This window comes from Asparagus officinalis, chromosome 5, assembly GCF_001876935.1.
Source record: "Asparagus officinalis chromosome 5, Aspof.V1, whole genome shotgun sequence".
NCBI lineage: Eukaryota > Viridiplantae > Streptophyta > Magnoliopsida > Asparagales > Asparagaceae > Asparagus > Asparagus officinalis.
This window is the reverse complement of record NC_033798.1, coordinates 66901850-66925964: the sequence shown is the minus strand read 5'-3', so window position 1 is coordinate 66925964 and position 24115 is coordinate 66901850. Positions and strand designations below refer to the sequence as shown.

The following is a 24115-nucleotide window of genomic DNA, read 5'->3' as shown; positions in this document are numbered from 1 at the left end:
ACCACGCATAAGGAGAAAACTGTCTATACAATTTTGTATTAGAACTTCCTAAGCTGGTACTGCCCTCAACCAAAGCCAAAAATCTGGTTGCCTTATGGTGGTACCATTCGGTGTAGGAAACATGAAAGCCATCAATACTTACACGATCAATACAAGAAAATTAATTCAATAACTAAAAATAGGAAAAATTATAGAATGAAAGCATATATTTAGAGAATCATTTTAAGGGAAAGTACAATAGGAATTAACACAAAAATTTGCTATGGATGCTGGATATTATAGGATGGTCCAGCTTCTACATGGTTGGTTGTGTAGCTTTGGCAATTTATCACTGGGAACAACTTCACATCTCCACTAATGTTAATCAACTATAATATGGAATGCTTGAAGGAAACATGCCAAAAAAATTAAATGCTCTTTTGAATGAAGATTGCAAAGCATAAAGAATGAAAGTTGCACAAGAAACATTATCTTTAAGTTTAAAGAGGTTTGATAATAAGAAATGATTTTTTTTTTCTTTTTTTTTTTAATGGGAAGGAAGCAGACGTCTACCCAAGTGTTATTCAGGTTTTAAGACTAAAGTGCTATGACAAGCAAGCAAAGTGCTTAATTATCAAAAGGGATTCTATAAACAAAAGTAAATAAAAAAATAAAGTAGCCAACTTCACTCGTATTGATTTGCACAAAGTTGAATATGTTGTAAGATTGAAATTAAACCATAAGATCCATATAAACCAAACAAGATAATAACTCATAAAGCTTGAGAACAATACAACATTGGGAACAAACAAATTTAATTTCAAGTTGACATTCAGTGAACCTCAACCCAATGAAAGACCTCCTCAAGTTTGCAACTTCTGCCCATGGCAACTACTAGAATGGGTAGAAACCAGATATGATACTAAATGACAAGGTCAGGATACCAAGTCACTGAAATCGTTGACACTGTAATATTAAGACCCATCTCAGCGGCCAAATGTTTGCAAACTACTGCAACCTAATAGGCAGCAGACTAGGAAAAGTAACCCTTAGTCAGAGACTCAGAGGCCATGAGAAAGCAAGTCATTTTTCAGGATAAGGTTTTGTGCCCTCCAAGTTTTTATGCTTCACTCTGTCAGCACCAGGCGGTGTGGATACAGTCATAGCGAAGCTCCAGCATCGTCACCATGGAGGTAATGACAAAAAAACTAATATTCAGAAAAAATTGATAGCTTACATGAAAACTTTTCCTCATTCATTTCTATTTAAGGGTTATATCCTTCATTAATTAAATCAGTATCAAATCCAGCTTAATTGTCTCTATCCAAGTTTCTCAAACTCGGCTTAACTCCATACTGGTCCATTAATTAATAGTACTATTTCTCGTGCTTGCGATACGTGCATACATAATTCAATCTTTACGTTAAAAAATGACTAGTTGGATGGATGGTTAAGTAAGTGGGGTATTTAAAATAGTTAGTGGTGCTTACTAGGGATAGTTATGGAGAACATAGGATGGATGGAGTTAAAATGGTAGTCTTTTGAGTTTTCAAAGTTTATCCTTTTCATGACTATTGAACTATGTGTAAATTATGCGGATATTTGATGGATTTATTTGAATTCATGACTCATAAGGGTAGAACACCAAGAAAAGGCTTCTCTTAAATAATAGTAATAGTTATCACTTCTAGCTGGTAAGTCACCTCCTTGTTCTTCTGCATTTTATTCGTAATAGGTCAATTCTACCTCCTTATGGATGCACTCATCTTTTATCCTATCCCTTAATAAATTTCCAAACATCCCCATCTATGCTACACTCATTTTATTGGTGTATTTCTCAATTGTCAATCTGTAAAATGTAGTTAGTGTTATAACTATCCCATAGAATTGTTTCTTCAGCTTCATGGGTATTCTAGAATCAAATAAAAGTCTAAAAGCACTTCTCTACTTCAAACCATCCGATTTAATTCAATCAATACATCTTTCTTAATCTCAAACTCTCGCTTAAGATGCCATGGAAACAAACATTTTCTAAATGATTGCTTTTGCCTATCCATTTCTGTAGTACATAATCTTGTAATGCTATACGTACCTCGAATAACACATAGCACCAAATATAAGTTGCGTGTAACTATTTAAGCCGTTTCTATATAGAACTGGAATGGGCTGTGGAATTTTGCACAAGCTAAAAAATGAATAATTTTTAAGATTTGGTTATATCAACTTTCATCGTTTCTCCAAAAGCCAGACCAACATATTTTATAGCAAACTAAGTGAAGAAGTTTGAGAATATAATGATGAATTGTAATAAACAACAAAGCTTTTATTGGTTAAGCATTATTGGTCCAAAGGCGATAGCAGTGAAGGAGCACTACCTGCTAGTGGATGGGCTAAGGTCATCTAAATCAAGCAGGATATCCCAAAGTAACATAACAATTGAATGCAACATTTTATCATCCAGAGAAACTATCGAAGCAGCTGTGGGTATTAAGGCCTCAGCCGCAACCGCTCTAACATCATCATCTGGATCTTCGAGCCCGGCTTTGCATGCAGGCAGTACATATACTAGAAGATCCTGGAGCAATTCCTGGAAGAACCAAAAAAAGACAACCAACCAGTCAAATCAAAAGGTTATTAGTTATCTGATACCATTAATTACAATGTCAGTTGATTAAAGCTGAAACTAATCATTAGGTTAACTATCTACTTAAAAGACAAACACAATAGGATGAAAATATGTAGAAATTAAGGAAAGGAAAAAACCATACAGGTCTGACAGCAACCAAGTATTTAATTCCCAAAAGGCATCCATGACGAATTTCCCATTCTTGTCTGTACTGAAAAAGCAAGATAATAACAAGGAATGCAGATCAGCATAGAGCAATAGAAAAAGATGCAGATCAGTACAGAGCAATTGTACTTTGTTTCAAATGAGAAAAGAACACCCGTAACCTACACTACCTGCATCTGCAGTAGAACTTTTAAAGTGTCATGTACTAGTGAAGGGTGCATGTACTTAAGCACAGCACCAAGAGCTTGTGCACAAGTTTCACGAACAGGGGCAACAACCTGATCAGAAACATAATCCCCGAAACTACAAGAAAATAGAAGAAACCATAAACAGGAGAAAAACACATTTCAAAGAGCTTCAAAAACATCAAACAGAGAAAAACAAACCAAACAATATTAGAAGGTAACAAAATTCAGCTTAATGTGTAGCACGTAAAGATACAAATATCTGTCAGAAAAAGTGACAAACATACCGATCTAAAGAGAGTATGCAAAGGAATCGAATGGCGCAATCTTGCAAAAAGTTCCAATTCTTGATCCATGAGTGCCTGGCTAATGTCATCAACTTAATAAGTTTGGAACTTTGAGGACGATCCACAGGAAGATTTATATTTGAGATTGAGCTCTCATATTCAATAAAAGATTCAAGAGAAGCAACATCCTCGATCTTCCCTCGAGGACTAAAACCATCTGTAGAAACATCTGATTCCACCTTTATATGAGCAGTACCAAGGCCACCATTAACAAATGTGGGGCTTGAATTACATGGGATACCATCAAATTTAACATCTGCAGTGTGATTTGTCTCCAAATCCAACGAATATGTAATATTTGCAGGGAGAACTGACTCCTCACAATTTTTTTGTCTTTTAGAGGTTGGTTCATGCTGATTTGCCTCAAATTGTACATTTAGGTCAATATCTCTACCTCTTTTCGTTGAGTCTGTGAAATTTTTCTCATCCGAATCAATGAACTGGGGTCTTTCTGAGCTCAAGTCTGGAAGAAGAACTCCAGCACAGGAGCCTTGATGAGTCAAAATTTCTCTTAAAGCCATAATAGTACCATGGCGCACTTCCCAAACTGTAAATCAACACAATAAATGGGGCATGTTGTAGAATATGTAATACTAATCAATAGGGTAGAGATCATTAAGATTACTTAGTTAAGGGAAACAAAAAACTCACCTGGATCAAACATATCATGAAGCAGTTGCTCAGCGAAACACCGAAAGGGCCATTTTCCATTCCCCTCATGCTCCACACTGTCTTCATCTTCAACTGCATCAACAAAATCCTGAGGAGAGGAGTATTATCAGGCAGTAGAGTCAGAAGCTATTCAGACACATACAGAAACAGGCATGCTTGAATACATGTGTGATAGTAAAAGGGCAAGTGTGCAAATATATTCAAGATTTAAGAAATCTTTAGCTTTTTATATATTCTGTCCCTTTCTCGTGTTCTGGCTTTGGCAGTACAGACGATTAGAGAAAAGTTAAAGAGTCATTCCAAGTGCCACTTACATTTTGTAATAAAATAGAGATTATATTGAACTTTAGAGTTTTACAATATGACGGAAATCTGAAATAAGAAGTTGAACTTATGACGACTTCCTAAAGTTAATGAATGAAATTCATCAAACATGGTGTTAAGAAGAATGGTAAACATTTAAGAACTTACATGGACAAGTTGTTGAGAACAAGTGGTGCATATAAGTTTTCTGATTTCAGTTTTGAAGATCTGACCTGTTCAATTTAAGTTCTACATGTTTCATATCAACAGCTAAGAATTGTTTTAAAAATAGGCCAATCGAGTTATCGCCAATATATATGGTTTGAGCCATGGCCGATACGATTTTTACAAAAAGTTATCACATATCGTTCTTGGCCAATTTGTCTTGATATATCAGTGTAAATCCTAAAAAGCTGCCAATTTCTCGTGGCTTAAAAATCGCTCAATTTTCTACAATTTACATTCTAAGTGAACCAGTTTAGGTTTGAAGGCAAAAACCTCCTTTTTCCATACTTGACCTGCATCCACTAAACAAAAACCATGTTATCCCATTCTATTTCACATACCCTAATTCTCTCCGCCTTCACTGTCCTCTCCCCCAAATCACTCGCAAATTTCTCACTCAAAGGCCTCTTTTGACGACCTCTCTCGAAGACCCTCTCTTGATATTAAATTAAATAAACTTAGATTACAGTTTAGGACATTGTATTATATATGTTCACCATCCGATAGGACCCATTTTTACTACTTATCCCCAATATATCCCCGATAACCGGGATCCAATATGAATTTTGGCCATCCGATATATTTCTGATAACAGATATTTAAAACCTTGCAGCTAAGCGAGTTAGCCTTTAACCCTAAAACCCATTTACCCATCATCTGTGATCAATAAAGACCAATTGCTACATAAGTATATATTGCAGATGTGCGTCTTAATGAATTTGCACAGAGGTGTTATGCTGATAGACATTTAATATGAAAAAAGGTTCATATATCAAGATTGAATATGGATTAAAACAGAATATTGACATGGACCAGATGTTGCTGAACACTAGATTAGACCAAAAAATTGGGATGAAAATAAGTTTGATCTTTAGCATTAATTCATTTCTTGAATAAAACAAGAAAAAACAAAATTCAACTATTCTATAATAAGATCATTTGGAGTTACATACTCCAAATCCTAATAAACATGAATCTGTAGAGTTATGCCTAGGCTATTATTGCCAATAATAAACAAATAAATAAGTTAAAGGCCCTGGTTTATACTTTATAGTTTTCTGCAATTAGTTATATTTGAGTAGTTTGGCCTTCCCAAAATCAGGTTAGGATAAAACAAATATTGAAATATGAAAGTGAAATATTTAATCTACCCTTCAGCTCATTGATATTGGATATTCATATTTTGCAGATATATTAACAATGTAGCTGTATGTTGATAGCAACTATTAATCAATCATTTGTGCAAAGAATTAATGGTAGCAAACACACACAGTGAAAAAGTAAGCCTAAGATGCACTTGGACCAAGTACTCTCTTGCATGTGGCTCCCCATCCTCACTATTCACACCCATTTCATGCTACCTTTCTATTCATTTAAGGTTCAGACTTTAGGATTTTGCAATTCCTCTCCTCTGCCATTTGAGCTTTAGGGCAGGGATTCACATGGACTCACTGAGAATGAGATTTACTATATTATCTTAAGTTTAAACAGTTGTTCACAAACCTGATTAAAACCAAATATGGGAGAATGATTTTTTTTTAAGACAAAAGCCTGGATTATGTTACACCATAAAAGGGCAAAGGAAGCCATTTTAAAAAAGTTGTCTACATTATATCTTGATTAAATTAACAATTGCCTTCAGAAGTTTAGGAGCTACTACAGGATATTTAAGCAGCAGGTCAGAAACAGGGCAACATAATTAATCTACACCATAAAAGGACAAATGAAGCTATTTGAAAGCAGCTTTCTACATTATATCTGGATCAAATAAACAATTCCATTCAGAAATTTAGACTACTACTAAAGAATATTTAACCGATAGGTCAGAAACAGGGCATATAATCGAGACACAATATCCCATAATATGCAAGTATGCATGCATGGGAAAAAAGAAAGATCAAATCATACGAGCAGACAATTTCATTTTGGAGATCTTCTCTGACCATGTAATCTCTTGTATATACGAGTTCTTTGATCAAACTATCATTTGCTTAGTACCTCATGCATTGTTATCGAGGCGTGCGCCCCGGGCGCTGGGCGCTGCGGGCTGGGGTAATTGCGCCCCGCACCAGAGGCGGGGCGTTGCACGCACACGTGGCACATGCGAGGCGCACGCGCTTGACACCTGCGTCATGTAATTGACACCTACGTCATGTAATAGACTCTTTTTTCTGTTTTTTTTTAATAATTTACATATTACACATTTACATCATGTAATAGACTCTTTATTGCTAGTTGCTAATCCATTCTCCATCTTTTCATGTTTAACCTATAAAAAAAAACAATAATTAGTAATTTAGTATACTTGTTTGCTAATTGTAACTTCCTTCTCTAATTAGCATGCTAACTAGAAAATTATGAACATGTAATATGTAATTGTTACATTCATTCTCTATCTTTTCATGCTAACTAGCAAATAGCAATTAAGAATGCTAACTAGAAAATTATGAACAATCTTTTCATGCTAACTAGCAAATAGCAATTAAGAATGCTAACTAGAAAATTATGAACAATCATGTTTTTTAATCACTTAATTGTTACTTAAAAATACATATATCATATTTTAAATAAAAATACATATTTCTTATTTGTTACTTGCTTGTTTTGTTTCATAAACTTTTGCTTATGTTGGAGATTATCTTGCATTGTGATTTGTGAAAACTTATAAACTTCTCTATGTTATGCATGCTAATTAAGACTCTTTCGTGATTTAGTCGGTGAAATTATATTTCTTGGTTTTTTTATGTAACAATTTATAAACATATTGCTTATATGCTTCTTTGTCTTATGTTGGAAAATATTAGTTTAAGTTGTGCGCCTCAATTCAGTGAGGCGCGCGCATCGTTGTGCGCCTTGCATGGTACGCGTAAGGGGCCTTTGCGCCCCGCATTGCGTCTTGCGCCTTGATAACAATGACCTCATGTATTTGACAGGCTTCCCTCACTGTAATAGTTATATAGCATGGCAGAGCCCGCACTAACCAGACATTGTTTTAAATATCTTCGACATGGTCAGATATATCCCCCGATATGTCCTTTTACAGGGCTTGTCGCAACCGATATGGTCTCTAAATATCCTTTACCGTTTTTTGGCATTTTTGGGCGATATATCCCCAATATATCAGCTTATATGTAGATTGATATATCTTTTTATATGGCTTATCGCAAAATAATATATCGTGTTTGGCAATTTTTGGGCGAGATATCATGATTTCCCCATTATATCAAATGACATTTTGGCCTAAAAAAATAACCAAATGTCGTGATGTTGATTTGTACTTTTGTTTGTTTTACAAGAGTGATTAGTGTTCCTAAACATATATTATGTACATTTTGTATGCTTAGATTTCATTACATATGTTGAGATTATATTTTAGAGCATTACACTACATATGCAAACATCCATTATAGCATTCCAATATTTACCATGTATCCCCAATCAGATATGAATTTGGGCCATCTGATATTTCTCCGATGCCCGACATTTAAAACCTTGCTAACGGATAAGCCCCAATGCACAATTGAGGTAAACAGACAACTGTGATCCTAATCTTGAAGATGCAGTGCATCAAATACATGCATACAAGGTATTAAAAGGTTTAACAATCTAGAGTTTGTTAAGCACATTTATAACAAACTTATATGAATCGTTGCACTAAATAAAATGTGTCTCCAATCAGCATGACGAGTGGTAGCGTGTCAAGATCAGTTGCATAGCTTACCTAGCCTGTTTTCTCTATTTATACAGAAGATCCAGCAGTTTACCTATGGTCAGTACCAAGCATTATCAGAGTACTTGCTACACTGGAAGTAGAAGTCAAAGAATGTTATTTTGCAAAGGCTTTCTAGTTACATTCAGAAGGACAAAACAAAATAAATCAATTAAGTTAACATGCTTATTCCCACTCATATGCTGTATTGCAAGTATGCACACTTGAACTGATTACTACCGGCAGTAGAGTTATACCTTTTTGTTGCCCAGAGGATCCGAACAAGTTGCTTTAGATGTCACTTGATTTTGGGGATGTTGTACATCTAATTTATCATCCTCGGACCTACATTTTGTATGATCTTTTGCATTTACCTTGGCTTTTCTTTTAAGCAGATTCAACTCCCTTGCACTTAATCTTTTAGGACGAAAATTAGGAACCATATTAGCAACGAGTTGCTGTACATTTTGTCCTGGTCGTGATGCATAATATACATTATTTGATCCGTTCACATTCAGGTGAAACTTCTGGGCAAGAAGATCTTCATCCCTAATCATCTCGCTTACATCCATAAACTGCCCACAAACATCTAAACCTGCCATTAGCAAAATAAACTGTCAACATAGGATACAGCATCCACAAAATATACACCTTTTATATTCAGTTCTACAAAAAAAAAAATAAGTTATAGTTTACGTCCAAGATCCAAAGCCTAAAAATTCTTCTTTTTGTTCCCCAATAATGTTCAGATGAAATTATGATAGAAACCTCAGTAAGCGAAAAGGAAGTAGGAAGAAAACACTAGCACAAGAAACCGAACATAGTAAATAACATCCTACAAAGTTTTTTTAAAAAAAGTAATAAAAGAAAAACCTATAAAAAAATAAAAACAATCAAAGTCCAAATAAGCTCATTCATGTCTCCTACAGAAGTGGACAACAGAATTTTAATCATGCCAAAAACAATAGACGTCAACTGCATCTATAATCCTAAGACAGCCCACAGAAACCCACTTTATAAGGACCTACATTACAACATCAGAAAGAGATGACAAAAATCAAAAGTCGCTCTTATTGGACAATGTTCAAAACGAAGAAAGAATCAAAGAAATAAAGTGGATTAACTCCACTACTAGGGAAAGGAATAAACCATATACCCAGAGCAGTAAATGATACAGTCAAATCATAGAACAATGGTTAGTTATTGGGAATACAGGAAAAACTCTAAGAAAACCCGTTCTAGATTTTAATTTAGAGCAAAAATATGAAGCCTATACAGAAACATCAAATTTCTTCTCTTGAGTAATTTTTCCATTATCCGCTTTAGTCTTCACTCTCTATTATCCAGCTTCTGCCACATCTTCACCTCTTATGATCATATATTCTCTTTTCTCCCACTGCCTTTTGGTTGTCTGAGGATGACTGAGGTATGACATTGTTTATGCAGGGGTTACAAGGAACTGCCAAAGGGTTCATAAGGCATAAAGAAAGGCACATGTCTGGAGATATATGCCTGCATACAGTAGCATCCAACTCGGCATGCAATGCATGTTTATAAAACATTATTATTGCAAATTGAGAAAATATAAAATAACTAAAGAGTAGTTTATATTGACAAAAGAAAGAGAGGTTATGTTATCATATATCTATATTTAAACATACTTATCTTCAACTCTACTTTTCATAAACAGCCTCACTTAATTGGGTATGGTTATTATCTAGTTTATATTATGAAGAGAACCAAAATCTTCTCTAATTTAGTTCTTTCAAATAAATTAAAATAAGATAAGATAAAATTTAGTGGCAATTGATAACAATCACTGTTTAAAATAAAAAGATATGACAAAACTTAGCAGCAGTTGATAAGAACAAATAGTACAATACCTCAGTTTGTTTACATGAGAAAGAAGAAGAGATAAGCATAGATAGATCATTATAATATTACTCAGAAGTGATTATTTTGAACAAGAAAATTCATAGATGAAATAGCATAAGCAAATAAACAATTTCTGCAATTAGAACATCCCAAAATCTACGAGAAACAGGAATTCAAGAAGACAATCATTAAAAAATATATTATGCCTTCTCAGAGGATGGAGAAATAAAAAATTGTTTCATAGAAACTACTGGCAGCAGAAACTTTCAGAAAGTAATACAATTAAGAAAAGGCATAAATAACAATGCATAGATAAGCTAACCCAAACGACGGGAAATGTTTTGCTTCTGACGAGCAAGCCGCTCTGTCGGATTCTTGATGTTATCACATGCAACATCATATTCCTGGTTCGAGTGAACTTAGTGAGATTAGAAACATTATATAACATTATACAATTAAAATGATAGAACAAAATAATAGTAGACAGTTACAATAACAAAGAATCTAGGTAGTAAATCACGATGACAATCATCAAAACCCAATAAGTTGGGTAAAAACCATAAATAAATTCCAGGTAGTTCCTTTTGTTGAGCATGTGCGAATTCAAAAAATCGAAAGAACCGCTAACTCAGAAGGTGTCTTTTCAAAAGTATTGCAACAAGAAAACAACAAACCCTTTATCCCAAATCCCTAGGGTAATAGTACTTTACTCCAATTAGCTCTTAAAGGGTAAATTTACAACGGAGATCCAAGCCTTCCAGACCTATTCAAGAGTGTCTACGAGAAAGAACACAAATGTGTATGATTGGGTCATTAGAGTCATTTTTTGTTAGTTTTGATTGACTCATGTATTAGTTTAGTTGATTTTTTTTTGGGTCTTATCTGTAATTAGGATTAGTTATTTGCCTTGAAATTTGAATTTGAACTTTCTAGTTCTAGTTGTGTTAGGACTCTCATTGATTCTTACTTGTATTAAGACTCGTTCACGGGCGTATTATATAATATTGTATTCAAATTTAAAGAATGCAAAAAGGTTAATTATTTGCTGAAATTTTTAAATTGAGTTCGCATGTGATTTGAATTGGTGTGAGGCCAACCCTAACCTAACCCTAGCTAGCTTCTGTCCCCTTGCCCGCTTCTACTTTCCAAGCTATGAAGCTACCACTTATCCTCTTTTTCTCTTGGTGTGTGCTATCAAACAGCCCAAAGAAAAACCACAGGACCACAGCATCTACATATATTCCCCCAATTAATTCTTGGCACATTTTTTCTTCCAATCCCCATCCCTGAAAGCCCCCCTCTAATTACTTTTAACCGCATCCAAGCAACAAGAAAATTCACGGGGTGCATTCTTGTCTTGTTCTGCCACTTATCAAATTCCTTTCATGTGCTACCCACACAACAATTAATCACAACCCCACAACTCAATTCAGCAACCAAAACCTTTCTTATTTGTGCTACCACAACATCCAGAGCAATCTAAAGAACCCCAAACATACATACATCCAAATCATTGCCTTCCATCTCCCCAACAGGCCGACCCAAACCAACCAACCAACCAACAACCATTTATCAAAGAAAGTGAAATCAGACCAAACAGCGCATGTTCAATGCTCGTTTGATTCCTTTACTGCTGTCCCTCATTAAACCAGTCCATGTAAGCCTGAGAACTGATCGCTGATAGCACTTGCAGTGAAATTTGATCATTTCAAGACCTGAAAGAATTTCTAGAGAGTGTGATACAGGAGACAACTCTAATGCTCCTAGGGCTTGGAAAATGACATCTATAATTATCACTAGATATTTGATGGCTTTATGTATTGCATGGTGGCTATGTTTCTATTAGTGGTTCTACACATACTTACGGTCTTATTCATATTTGCCTGCAATTCTTGTATGTTCTCTCATCATTGCATATAGGATTATTATCTTATTTCGTAGACCATCTAGGAAACTTATCTAGAACTTTTATATAGTATAGTCTGTATAGATCTTAGGAATATTATCTAATTAATTAAGTATTTGCATCATCATCTGCATGCTTGTTTGATTGCATCTATAAGACCATAGAAGCTATTGTCATATTTCAGCGACCTACTTCATCTTTGCTTGGTGTACGAAATCTTTCACCATTAGATCCTCAACACGTTTGTTAATGTCTACTTCACTGCTAGTCCTAACAGCTCCTTCAGCAACTATTATTTTGTTCGTAACTGCTAGCTGGCCCATATCAGCGCATGACCTGATGATCTGTTTATGTTCGCATGTATCAAACCACATGGATCAAGTACTAGAATTAAGGATCAAACCAAATTAGATTTTATATTTGAAATTTGGAAACTATAATAAAGATTAGGTCTCTTCAGAATCACATTCAGGCCGATTAGCAAATAACATCATGTCAAATCCAAATTTTTGGTTTCACACACAGCAAGTTGATCTTCTTCATAGTTGTTAATCACACAGTTAAATTAATTCAAACAAACAATATATATTAACATCAACGTCCAACATGTGTGCTCAGCCGAGATCAAGAAAACTGATAGTACACATCAAATATGTACACCTCAAATGTATTTAGATATTATCAGTTTATATAGTTACCACTTGGACGTTTCCCTAAGGCAATAGATAATTTTTCAGTTACACGGAGAAAGATTGCAGTAAGAACCTCAAGGAGATCCTTCTGGCAGAAACAAAGTAAAAGTAGAGGAAGAAACATAGAAAACTGAGAAGAAATGAAGGTGAAAGTGACAAGACAAAATGTCATGTTCGCTGTAAAGCTCCTAGACTCAACATTTAAGTCCCTAGTTTATATTATCCTACACAGATATTTCACACTTATGTAACTCCATAGATGCATCCTCACTAAATTTCTATCAATACTGCTGCCAATAAATGAATAATAACTATTACTGTAATTATGAAAATAAAAATAGATATGAATATTACTACTCATTAGTGGAATATAATTGTTAATAAATCAATCTTATATTCTGATTATAATATATATTTAATCCCACTATTAATAAATCAATCTTGTATTCTGATTATAAAATATATTTAATCCCGTTATGATAATAAAACAAGAAAATTCATATATACTATAACAGAAACATTAACAAAACCATTAATAATGAATAATAATAGTACTGAAGATATGAAATTTTCCATAAAAGATGTTATTAACATTAATATATAGTACAATACTATAAATCAATGTTCGTCTAACTAATGAATATTTGTTTATCATTGCTGATGCAAATTTATCTAAGTATTCAAATACAGATCCAAATGAGTGGTTTCATTAAGGTTATCGATAGCGGATAGCGTCGCGTAGCAGTGAGGCATCGCTAAGGCTATTTCGGGCTATTGCGGCAAAATAGCGGTAAAAAGCGTAAAGTCAAATAGCGATCTAATTTAGATATGTATAAATACTAAAAAAAATTTAAAAAAAATCGAAGAAATCTAAAAGTACATATTGGATGATTTTAAGAGATCCTAAACATGAAATAGACATGTAACCATCACGTAATACCGAAGATGACTGGAGGAGTTAAAAAATCTTCGTCTTCGAGAAGAAAAGCTTAGCGGTGACAGGACTGCCCTAAGACGAGAAGAAAAGCTTAGCAGTGACAGGACTGCCCTAAGAGGAGCTCATGGTGAAGGAGATGAGAGGTGAAGGAGATGAGAGGAAGGATCAAGATGGGTACCAGAGGCTATGAGAGGTGGCGGGAGTATGTTAAAAATCACAGGAGACGGTGAAATGCAATGGTCAAGGGTTAAGTTTAATTTTAAAAAAATAAGCCTCAAACCGCTTTTAAATAGCAGTCAAAAAGCAAATTTCGAATGCAATCGATGACTATTTACCGTTATGACACACTATTGGCCGATTTTGCGAACAGACATATTCCGCAATATGTCACCGCTATTGGGCGATAGCGTCGCGAGAAGGGACCGCTAACGCTATTAGTGCCGCTATTGCGGGGCTATTTACCGCTATTTATAACAGTCATATTAATAGTAATTTAGTAATAACCATTATTTATTAATAGTATCAACTGTAATATTATTATATTACTTATTTATTCTAAGACATGTCATAACTCATCAATAATTATTCTACCTTAATTAATAGTAAACAAAATAAAATAAATTTCCTGCATCACCAAGAGTCCTAAAGGTAAAGTCCAGTTTCACTTCAACTTTTCGATTTATCCCACATCACTCCGCCAAAAAAAATATATCACAGTAGAGCTTATGTTCCAGTTCTAACTGTTCTCATCCATTAATAGCCTAAAAGAACATATGTCTAGCAGCAAAAGAGAAAAAGAGGAAAACAGGACAGGAAAATATGATGGAGAAAGAAACGAAAAGGAAAGGAAAACACATGACTTGATTTTGAGTTTGAGACTCTTCTTAATAGTGAAATTAGATTCATCATTTTATGCTCATGAAAAAAAATTTAGAACTCATATAGACTCATGAGATGCAGATGTGAGTCTATTTGTCAAGCACAAAAGTTAATTTTGTGCTTCAATAGCTAGTGCAGTAGATTCAATCTATGTTCTTTATGCGTTAGGGTTATTTTTATATAAGCCCCCTTTTGCCTCCATTTGATATTAGACCTCAAATTATGTTATTTTCAAATCAGAACTTTCTTATTAGAATTAGACCCACCATCAGTTAAGATTTGTGGAATTAGACCTGCATGTCAAACAACATAAGGATTTCAGGGTGTAAATCAAGAATGCAAAGATCTAATATCAAAATACAACTCACTTCGGGGTCTAACATAAAAACCCTGAGTGCTAACATTGTCATATTGAATGCTCTATAAGCACTAATTAAAAGAATGGTATGACTGCTGCTTATCATTGTATCAGGAATCAGCTTTTACAAATTTAGTACATGCATAAGTAGACATTCCCATCCATGATATTGATCCATGTAGTTGTAGCTTGACGCATATGGATCTGCAAGTGTGTACTACAATTTTCTGCCAAGTGTATGGTATTATGTTTTTAGCTGCCATTTATATTTGGACTTGCATTCTATAAAATCTCGAGGAGAAGCTAAAGTTATTATCCTCACAATTACGTGTAGGAGTATTAGTTTCAACTTAGGATCCTGCATGATGCACTGATCCTTGGTTATTATCATAAAAGTCCCAGAGAAGCTGCATATAGATCAAAGTATCATAATTTCTTTGCTATTTCTATTATCCAGATATTTATTATGAGGTTTTATATATGTGCATGGAACAGAAAACAAAAAATATTTGGTTTATAATAAATGAAAGAAATATTGACTTATTCATACTGCATAAGAAAATTTTCCCAAGCAAATGAAGCTGTGTAGCGAGCTTTATTATAAAGAAGCATCATTACCTGTCCCCCTGAAGCCAGTAATGGAGAACCATAATCTAACACCTTATTGATGTCGAAGCTGTAAACAGATTAGAAGAAGTTAGCTTTCCGAGGATATATCAGGTCTTATGTAAATCTGCATATATGAGAATCAATAAATGGAAGATGGACCATATTATGCTACCACTGTGCTATCACTGAAAAGGTATCTCTACATGCAAAAAAGAGTGACCAGAACATAAAGCACGTGAATAATACTGAAACGAACCTTCTAAAAGAGAGGCCTGTCGTAACATTAGGATGAAAATTTGTGCAACTTGCTCTGATGCCTTTGGAGACATCAGAAAGGCCACATTCCACCAGCTCAGTTTCAATACATTCAAAAAGCTCATTCAAAGATGTATGCTTGATGTTTGCAGCTATAGAGCCTATTGCGCGAGCAGCAGCTACTCTTGTGTCCCAGTTCTTACTACGAAGGTATTGAGATACCTAGAAACCATAAAGCAAACATGAGGCAATTAAAGACTAACCCAAAAACCTGCGCTGATGATTAATCCTCTAAAAGTATATTAACAAACTTAAGAAACCTATGGACAAGAACAACATATACTAAATATATGGAAAACAGATATGAAACCCAAGCCAGGGACGTTGAGATTTATAAGCCGCCAACTAGAACACTGGTCATCTCTAGTTAAGATTTATATTTCTCATATTTTAGGGGAAATTTTTTAATGACTTTCAAACATCAAAAAGAAAATAAGAAATTGTAAGTCATATATTCCTTTTTTTTAGGAAACAAACGCATGCCTTAAGAATCGCAAATATAGACTAGACAATGCACTACGGATGACGACAACAACAACAAAGCCTTTATCTCAAATGTTTGGGATTAGCTACATAAACCCTATTCTTCCATTCTGTTCGATTTTTAGCAATCTCCTTCGTTAAGTTAACTATGTCATATCCTTCTTAGTTGCTTTTAAGTTTTAACCAAGTTCTCTTAGGTCTGCCTCTAGATCTCTTTGCCCCCATTAATAATATTAATATTTTTCCTAACCAGTGCATTAAGAGGTCTCCGTTATACATGACCAAACCACCTTAATTGATTTACTTATTTTATCCTCAATAGAAACCTCTAATTTACTACGGATGCACTCATTTCTTATCCTATCTATCTATTAGGCATGTTTGTTTTTTTAATAGTGAGGGTACCATTTTAAATAGCCCGGACCCATTGTTTAAGCACATGTTTGTTTTTTATCCAGTTTGTACTACTTTTAAGGAATGATTAACCCAAAATGCGAACTATCATAATAAACCCACCCTACTCCCACCTTTATAATATAGGTATTATTTATCTAGAAGGATTAAGATTATTTTGACAAAAATACCCGTACACTTTTTAATTCCACCATTCTTTTCTTTCTACAATATTTTCTCCGCAACTTTTCTTTTTAGCGGATATTTTTCGGCGAAATTTTATTTCGAGGCTGTATTTTTCCCCTTCGCAGGTTTTATTTGTCCACTGTCTCTTTCTCCACAATAAAGAAAGCGAAAAATTTGAAATACTTTTAGGTTGTCTCACATCTGCGATTTCGACATTGTTGCTATCCTCAGATGGAAACTTAACCCTTTGTTGTTTGCCTCACGTCTTCCTCTCAGTTTTGGTATGACAAAGTCTTCTTTTGTGAAGTTTCTAGGTATAGGGTTTATATTAAACATTTTTTATTTGATTATGGTTAATTTCCACCTACTAGTTCTGTATGTAGAAAAAATTAATTGTATTAGTATGTAAGCCAGAAAAAAAGAGAGATAAGGCAAGATGGTTTCTTAATAGGTTGTTTTAATCTGCTTTGATTCTTTTTATTATTAATTTAATCTATTGAATTTTAAGTCATTTTTGAGACATGTAATTAATTTTGTGTATTTCGGAACTTGTTTATCTCACATCATTATAGTCTCAATCATCACTTTGTGGTTACTAAATTAAGGCAGAAAGATAAGTAAGGAGAAACATGTCTATCTAAAGCAACAGAAACTTTAGCTCATATGCATTGTAGGTCACTAAATTTGAATAACAAAGTTTTGAAAGTAACATCAGGGCAGAAAAGTCATAATGTCCTAAAAAAATACTAGTGTCGACTATTTTAAGTTAGTCTGAATGTTAGTCCATGAGAAAATAAACATTGGATTGAACTAAAATAGTTCCAAGATAATGCAATCCTAGTACTATAGTCTGAGAAATATAATGCCCGCTAGTCCTATGACAAAAAACAAACATGGCCTTATTGTATAACCATAAGACTATTGTAACATTCTTATTTCTGATACATTTATTTTTTTTACACGTCTTTTAACTGCTCATAAAGCATTGTCAAATATGAAGTTTTCTAAGGATGCATATATAAAAACAAACTCCTCTAAACTATTGACATAATTGTCAATTACAAATGTTTTCTTACCCATATGAGGCATCCTTTCTCCCCACATAGAATGCCTCCAATGAGTGCACTCACATACACCAAGAAAAAGATGAATTTCCATACAAAAAGATAGCGATTTTATTTGGCTGCTTGGCTGGTATTTTGTGCCTCAAAGATGAACGCAGTATTGGAATTCATTAAAGAAGTTTTGTCATCCTTGTACTTTATTTTAGAGCATGTCTAAATTAGAAAAAAATTTAAGATATACTACCTACTTCAATAAGCTTAAGGTACATAATCAATAAGTAGATCTTTGAACCTCCCTCCAACACTCAGATTTCTTTAGCCATGAATCATAACCCAAGAACCAACCCAGAGGGAAGATGTCGCAAGAACTGTTGTCATTCTTGACTAAAAATTATATACCTCCTTATTATGGAGGGAGCAAATGATAGTTTATTTTGATGGAAAAGACTTTTATAATACAGTGCTCCATATACTCGGACTGCATTTTCTTATTTGCTGGGAAATTTTAGTACATGTTCGGAAATTAAGCAGTTCTCTACATGATACATCCTCAAATCCCATTATCTTGCTATCTAGAACTCTAATATGATAATCCACAATATTTGAGGTCAGATGACCACTTATTTTTCCAAATTCATTCGTAAAGGGAAACTGTAACTTTTGCTTGCCATTATGTCTCAAGATTAAGCTATGTTCCCTCCTAAACCTTTGTTCTTCAAATAAAGCCCAATTCACATCATTTTGAAATTCAAGAAACAATGACACTAACAATCACCACATAAGCCATTTCACTCAACAAGTTCGCTACTATATATTTCCATTATCCACGGTATGCATGAGAAATGAGAATGTGTAGCAGATTCACAATCATCAAAAAAGTCTTCAACAGAATAAAAAAAGAGAAATGACTATGCTAAGTCAGCTGCTACCTTTTCCCACAGTGAGCTCAAGTCTTGAGGATGTGATTTTGCGATATCCCCAATCTGCTGTGCAGCAGCAAATCTTGTTGCTTGAGTCGAACCAGCTATATTTGGTTAAAGACTTTTTTCCTTTCAAGACAAAAAGAAAATGGCAGCTGCAAGTTACATGATAAATATAAAAAAATATTCTAGTCAATTTATTCCAAGAAAACATGAATTTTGATATGCTTGCAAATGCATTAGGATACTGTCCAATAAAGTGAGTAACCGCTGAAGACGAGATGATTGTTGAGCCATAAAGCCTGTATTGGTGCAGATTCTCTCATTCGAGCAATGTATAGAGGCATACAGAATGATCTTTTATTATCATAGCCTGATTCACCTATTAAACAATCAGCTTGATTCTTCCTCGCCTTAAAAGCTTCAATCCTGCATGGATGTTATTGCAAATAAAAGATGTCCTGATGAAGCAACTGCAAAATAAAGAATTATATAACTAGAAGTTTACAACTTAGATATGTTGCGTTAATATCAACTTGTTCTTTTAGTTGACCAATGATAGTTATTATTATCAGTCCACAGTAGATTCAAGTTCTAATGCATTCAAAAATAAATGAAAGTTTTTACCAACTTGTTATATACACAAGATAAATGCCAGTTTTAAACCAGAAAAATGTTTTCATCGAATTCCACTTAACACTAAAAGAATCAGAATGGTTCTGTAAATTAACATGTTTTACATGCATATGATGTATGCCTGCAGCGTATTTCAAACAGAACATTACTAACCTCATTAAGCAGAAAGAATCAAGTTAAAATTTTCGCACGTAGAGTGTTTGTAATATTGTCAGAACAATATTCTTCCGTGAATCGTCATAAAACTCAGTAGTTTGGATCATAAAATCCTAATGTTAGACATGTAGTAACAACAACACTGTGACCTGTACACTATATACTAAAATAATAGCCTTTTGGTTGCCACTTGGCACCTTTTGGTTACATTGGCTTTTTTTCTATTATTTTTATTAATTTCTATTTCTTTTTGGTTGCATATGATGTATGCCTGCAGTGTTTTTCAAACAGAACATTACTAACCTCATTAAGCAGAAAGAATAAGCTAAAATTTTCACATGTAGAGTGTTTCTGATAGTCAGAAAAATATTCTTCTGTGAATCGTCATAAAACTCAGTAGTTTGGATCATAAAATCCTAATGTTAGTAGTAACAATAACACTGTGACCTATATACTGTATACTAAAGTAATAGCCTTTTGGTTGCCACTTGACACCTTTTGGTTACCACTTGACACCTTTTGGTTACATTGCCTTTTTTCTTTTATTTTTATTAATTTCTATTTCTTTTTTGCGAACCTCTCAACTTCTCTGCTCACAAAATATATCTTTTATTTTTATTAATTTCTATTTCTTTTTTGCGAACCTCTCAACTTCTCTGCTCACAAATTATAACGTCTTAGCCTCCCATTATATCTAATCATTGCATTAAATCCAATTCTTTAAGATCCAACACAAGTTACCTGGCGTTAAGTTCAAACAATTACTATACATTGCCCTAATCTACAAATCCTTCTCACCCTTACAATCTCCACCCTCATCTTCTCTCTCCCTCCCCCCAAGAGGATTCATTTTAAAGTTTTTTTCTGTTTTTTAATGTGCTTCTACATATCTTATGGATAATTCATAGATTTGTTTCATTAGGTTTTTTGTCCTGTTCTTTTTACGATGATGAGAATTTGAGGAGATTGGAAGAAGCAACTCTTAGGAAATGTGGATTTGATATATTTACTAGTTTTTTGAAAACTTCTAAAGGATTTAAATTTTTTTCATTTCTTTTTATTTTTTTAGTTCTTTTGTTCATTTATAATAAATTAAATGGGCTTCTGGATTTTGATAAGTCCTAGGATTGATTAATTTCTCTCAATATAATGGATATAACAATATTGTAAATTGTAATACTAATGTTGTAAATTGTAATACACTAATACTATGTGTCGTGCATTACACGGGGAAAACTAGTTATTAATACTTTGAAGTTAAAAATGCTTGTCATTAAGTATAACAGAACAATTTGCTAATGGTCATAGAAATATAACATGATCCAGAAATCATCAAAGTAAAATGAGAGAACCTATCCGTCGCTATTCCAAAAGAAGCCTAGATTTATTTGTGGCATGAATGAATACTCATTATTGTTTTTGGTTTCTTATGTATTCTCCATTTCTTCTTTTTAGTCAAAAAATTTTAAAAAACCTGAAGGACGCCTACATGGGCCTAATGTAATATTAAGCCATTCATTATTCAATTCTATCCGTTTATGAACTGCCAAGAATCATTTTCCACTTTTTTTCTTTTTTTTCTTTTTTTTTGCATGTGAAGCACACAGCTCGAATGGGACTCTCACAACAACTATATATTGGGTTGCAAGATACAAGTTTGAATGGTAAAATAAAATTTAAGATCATAACATAAATTAAGGCCTACTAAAATTCGATGCTGAAAATGTAAAATCCTGGAGAGATTCCAAATGAAACCACACGAGCGAATGCAAACACATAGCAATGAGGTAAATTTGAAACGGGTACAATTCTTAATGGAAATTGCATTCTGGTGAACTTCAATAATAGTAAATGCTCCCCCCATTTAACTGGCTATTTAATACTTACTATTTACCGCATTATCAATAACTGCATATTTAACGATAAACAAATTTAACTTATTATGAACGGCGACATGAAACATGCACATCAAAAGTAACAGCTTTGATTGAAACTTACAAAACAATATGCAAGTTATAGATCGAACAGATAGACAAGCAAGGGCAAAAATGGGAGTTAGGGTTTCAAATTTATTTTATTGCGAAAATTTTTATAAAAAACCAATAAATTTCAGAAAAAAATTTGCACACGTGAAATCAATCTCCGCGTCCAATTCCATTAAAATATAAAAGAAAAAGGGAGAAAAAAAGATTACTGGTAATTCAGAGAGAGATTGAGTGGGCTCGTACCTCGAAAGAAAGCGAGGACGGCTAGATTCTCCGGCGAGATTCGGCGGCGGAAATCGAAAGCTACGGTGGCGAGAGGAGGGAGGCGACGCCGGGAACGATTTTGGATGTCTTTTTTTCTTTTTCTTTTTTTTCCCCTTCCTTTTCTAATATATCTGAGTGTATTTCCTCTACATCCTTATCTGCGTACATATACAGAGAAAGAGTGAGAGATAGGTCATGGGTTGGGCTTCTGTTGATGGGTATATGTGCAGATGGACCCGCCATAGCAAAGGTTTATTAAGTTTGTTGTGCAGCCCATTAAAAATTAAGATATTGCTTGTTTATAGGGATTTATTAATGGGTCACCCACGAAAAGATATTTAATGGGTTATTAGAGCTTAAAATGTAAACTTCTGTAAGTTATTTTCTGACTTTCCCCTTTACGCATTTAATTTAATAAAGTTATTGTGCAGAAATATTTTTTTAAGCTATAAATACGAATGTACAATGTGGTAGATTGCACATGACCGTCCTGACTTATAACTTCCCAATAGGTATTATCCTTCAGTTACTTTTCGAATGGATAATGGATAATAAAATAGTCGAAGGATAATAAGTGTAATTGAATGTATAGATGAGAGGATCGTGTAATTTATCATATACCACAAAATGATGTTTTAGTGTTTTGTAAAAGGAAGTGTGTATTGTACTAAAAATTGTTAATATCTGTACTAAAAATTGTTAATATCTCATAACTATTTTTTTACATATAGCAGGTTATTTGATCCATATGCATAGGCATTTGTGTATTCTAAAAAAGGGGCTAATTCTAAAATAAATAGAAAGCACAAGTAAAAAAAATCGAGACAATATTGTCTCAAACCAAAAGCACAAAGTCTATTAGAATTTTTTTCTTTCCAAGCCCTTGGTTATGCTAATTAAAGAAAAACAGTTTTCCAAGTTCCAACTGCTTGGCGTAAAAAAAAGAAAGAAAATTTAAGCTTGAGTGTTGGATTAAAGGTAACTAGATTTAATGGGCAAAGGAATAGGAAATGGAAACTAAATAAAACACATTTATATATTTACGAGTTACTTGTAGGTTTGTTTTTTTTGGGTTTGCTTGGATAGTTGATTTTTAAAAAAAAACATTGAAGCAAGCAAATTTTCACTTGAATAACAAAAGTAACATTCTTCTGGTTTAGGACAAAGCAATACTCTCAATAAAAGATATAGTTGCATGTAAACATTATAATACTTTCAAATTATAAATGTAAATATAGAATGAATGATGAAATAAAAATTTTATTACAACCATACTATCGATTTTCCAGATAAATTCGATAGGTTGGAACAAAATATGGGGAAAGAAAATTCCATATTTGTTATGGTGTTCTCATTCGCCAAAAAGCAACCCACAGCCCAGCAACGGACATGTGTACTACATGCTATGCTTCAATCAAGTTGGCGCCCAGGAACCAGTAGGGACGACAACTCAGCTGACTCGTCGAGCCGACATTTTCTCATGTCGACACGAAAGGCGGTACTTGTCGCCCCCTTTTGTCGAAGATGACTCGCCACGAGCCCACTCGACCGTTTGATAGACGCCTCGCGAGGACGACTCCAAAGATGTTATTTCTCGACGAAGTTAAAAGATAACTTCTGCCTCAAGCCTCTCTCACTGGCAACGTGTCTACATCGCATTTAATGTTTGGCAGACATCATTATGCCTCTAGCCTCGATAGCCTTCATGACTCATCGGACCACGCAGGCACCATGCCACCAATTACTTCTCGTTTAATACTAAAGTGATCCTTTATCTAGTCGCCAGCGGACACCTGTAAAGTAGGTGCTGACTCAGCTGCCAGCCCACACTTTACCACCGTCATACTGTGCTCGGCTAAAGTGACCAATCTACCCACCCTTAGTATAAATACAGGTAATATTTGAACATAACGAAGGTTTACAAATCTAAAATCTGATCCCTAAGCAGATATACTGCACACACAAGAACTCTAGTAGTTCTTTACTTTTCTCACTCAAGTTCACCAGCTGACTTGATCGTCGGAGGAACCACGGGGGACCCAAGCCCCGTCCTTATACGAGTTTCTATTTGTGCAGATTTTTCAGCCACTCAATTCAAGAACCAAACATAAAGTCGAGGAAGAAAGCGGTCCCTCATTAATACTCAACAACCCCATCCAATCACGGATACAATTGACTGTGTGATCATTAGTACATTAACAGTTTGGCACCCACCGTGAGGCATCTTTCTTTTTTGAGAAAACATG

General features: G+C 34.1%; 1 protein-coding gene across 1 annotated transcript in view; it reads right to left on the bottom strand.

The window, feature by feature from the left end:
- The window catches only part of LOC109843710 (TATA-binding protein-associated factor BTAF1), a 49556-nt gene extending 27528 nt beyond the window's left edge, over nucleotides 1–22028 (bottom strand). The window contains 12 exon segments of the mRNA XM_020412665.1: nucleotides 2355–2566; nucleotides 2748–2816; nucleotides 2941–3073; nucleotides 3243–3849; nucleotides 3954–4062; nucleotides 8469–8806; nucleotides 10409–10490; nucleotides 15477–15534; nucleotides 15724–15944; nucleotides 18838–18932; nucleotides 19077–19257; nucleotides 21849–22028. Of these exon segments, the coding sequence (XP_020268254.1) occupies nucleotides 2355–2566; nucleotides 2748–2816; nucleotides 2941–3073; nucleotides 3243–3849; nucleotides 3954–4062; nucleotides 8469–8806; nucleotides 10409–10490; nucleotides 15477–15534; nucleotides 15724–15944; nucleotides 18838–18932; nucleotides 19077–19125 (1973 nt within the window). The 5' untranslated portion in view covers nucleotides 19126–19257; nucleotides 21849–22028.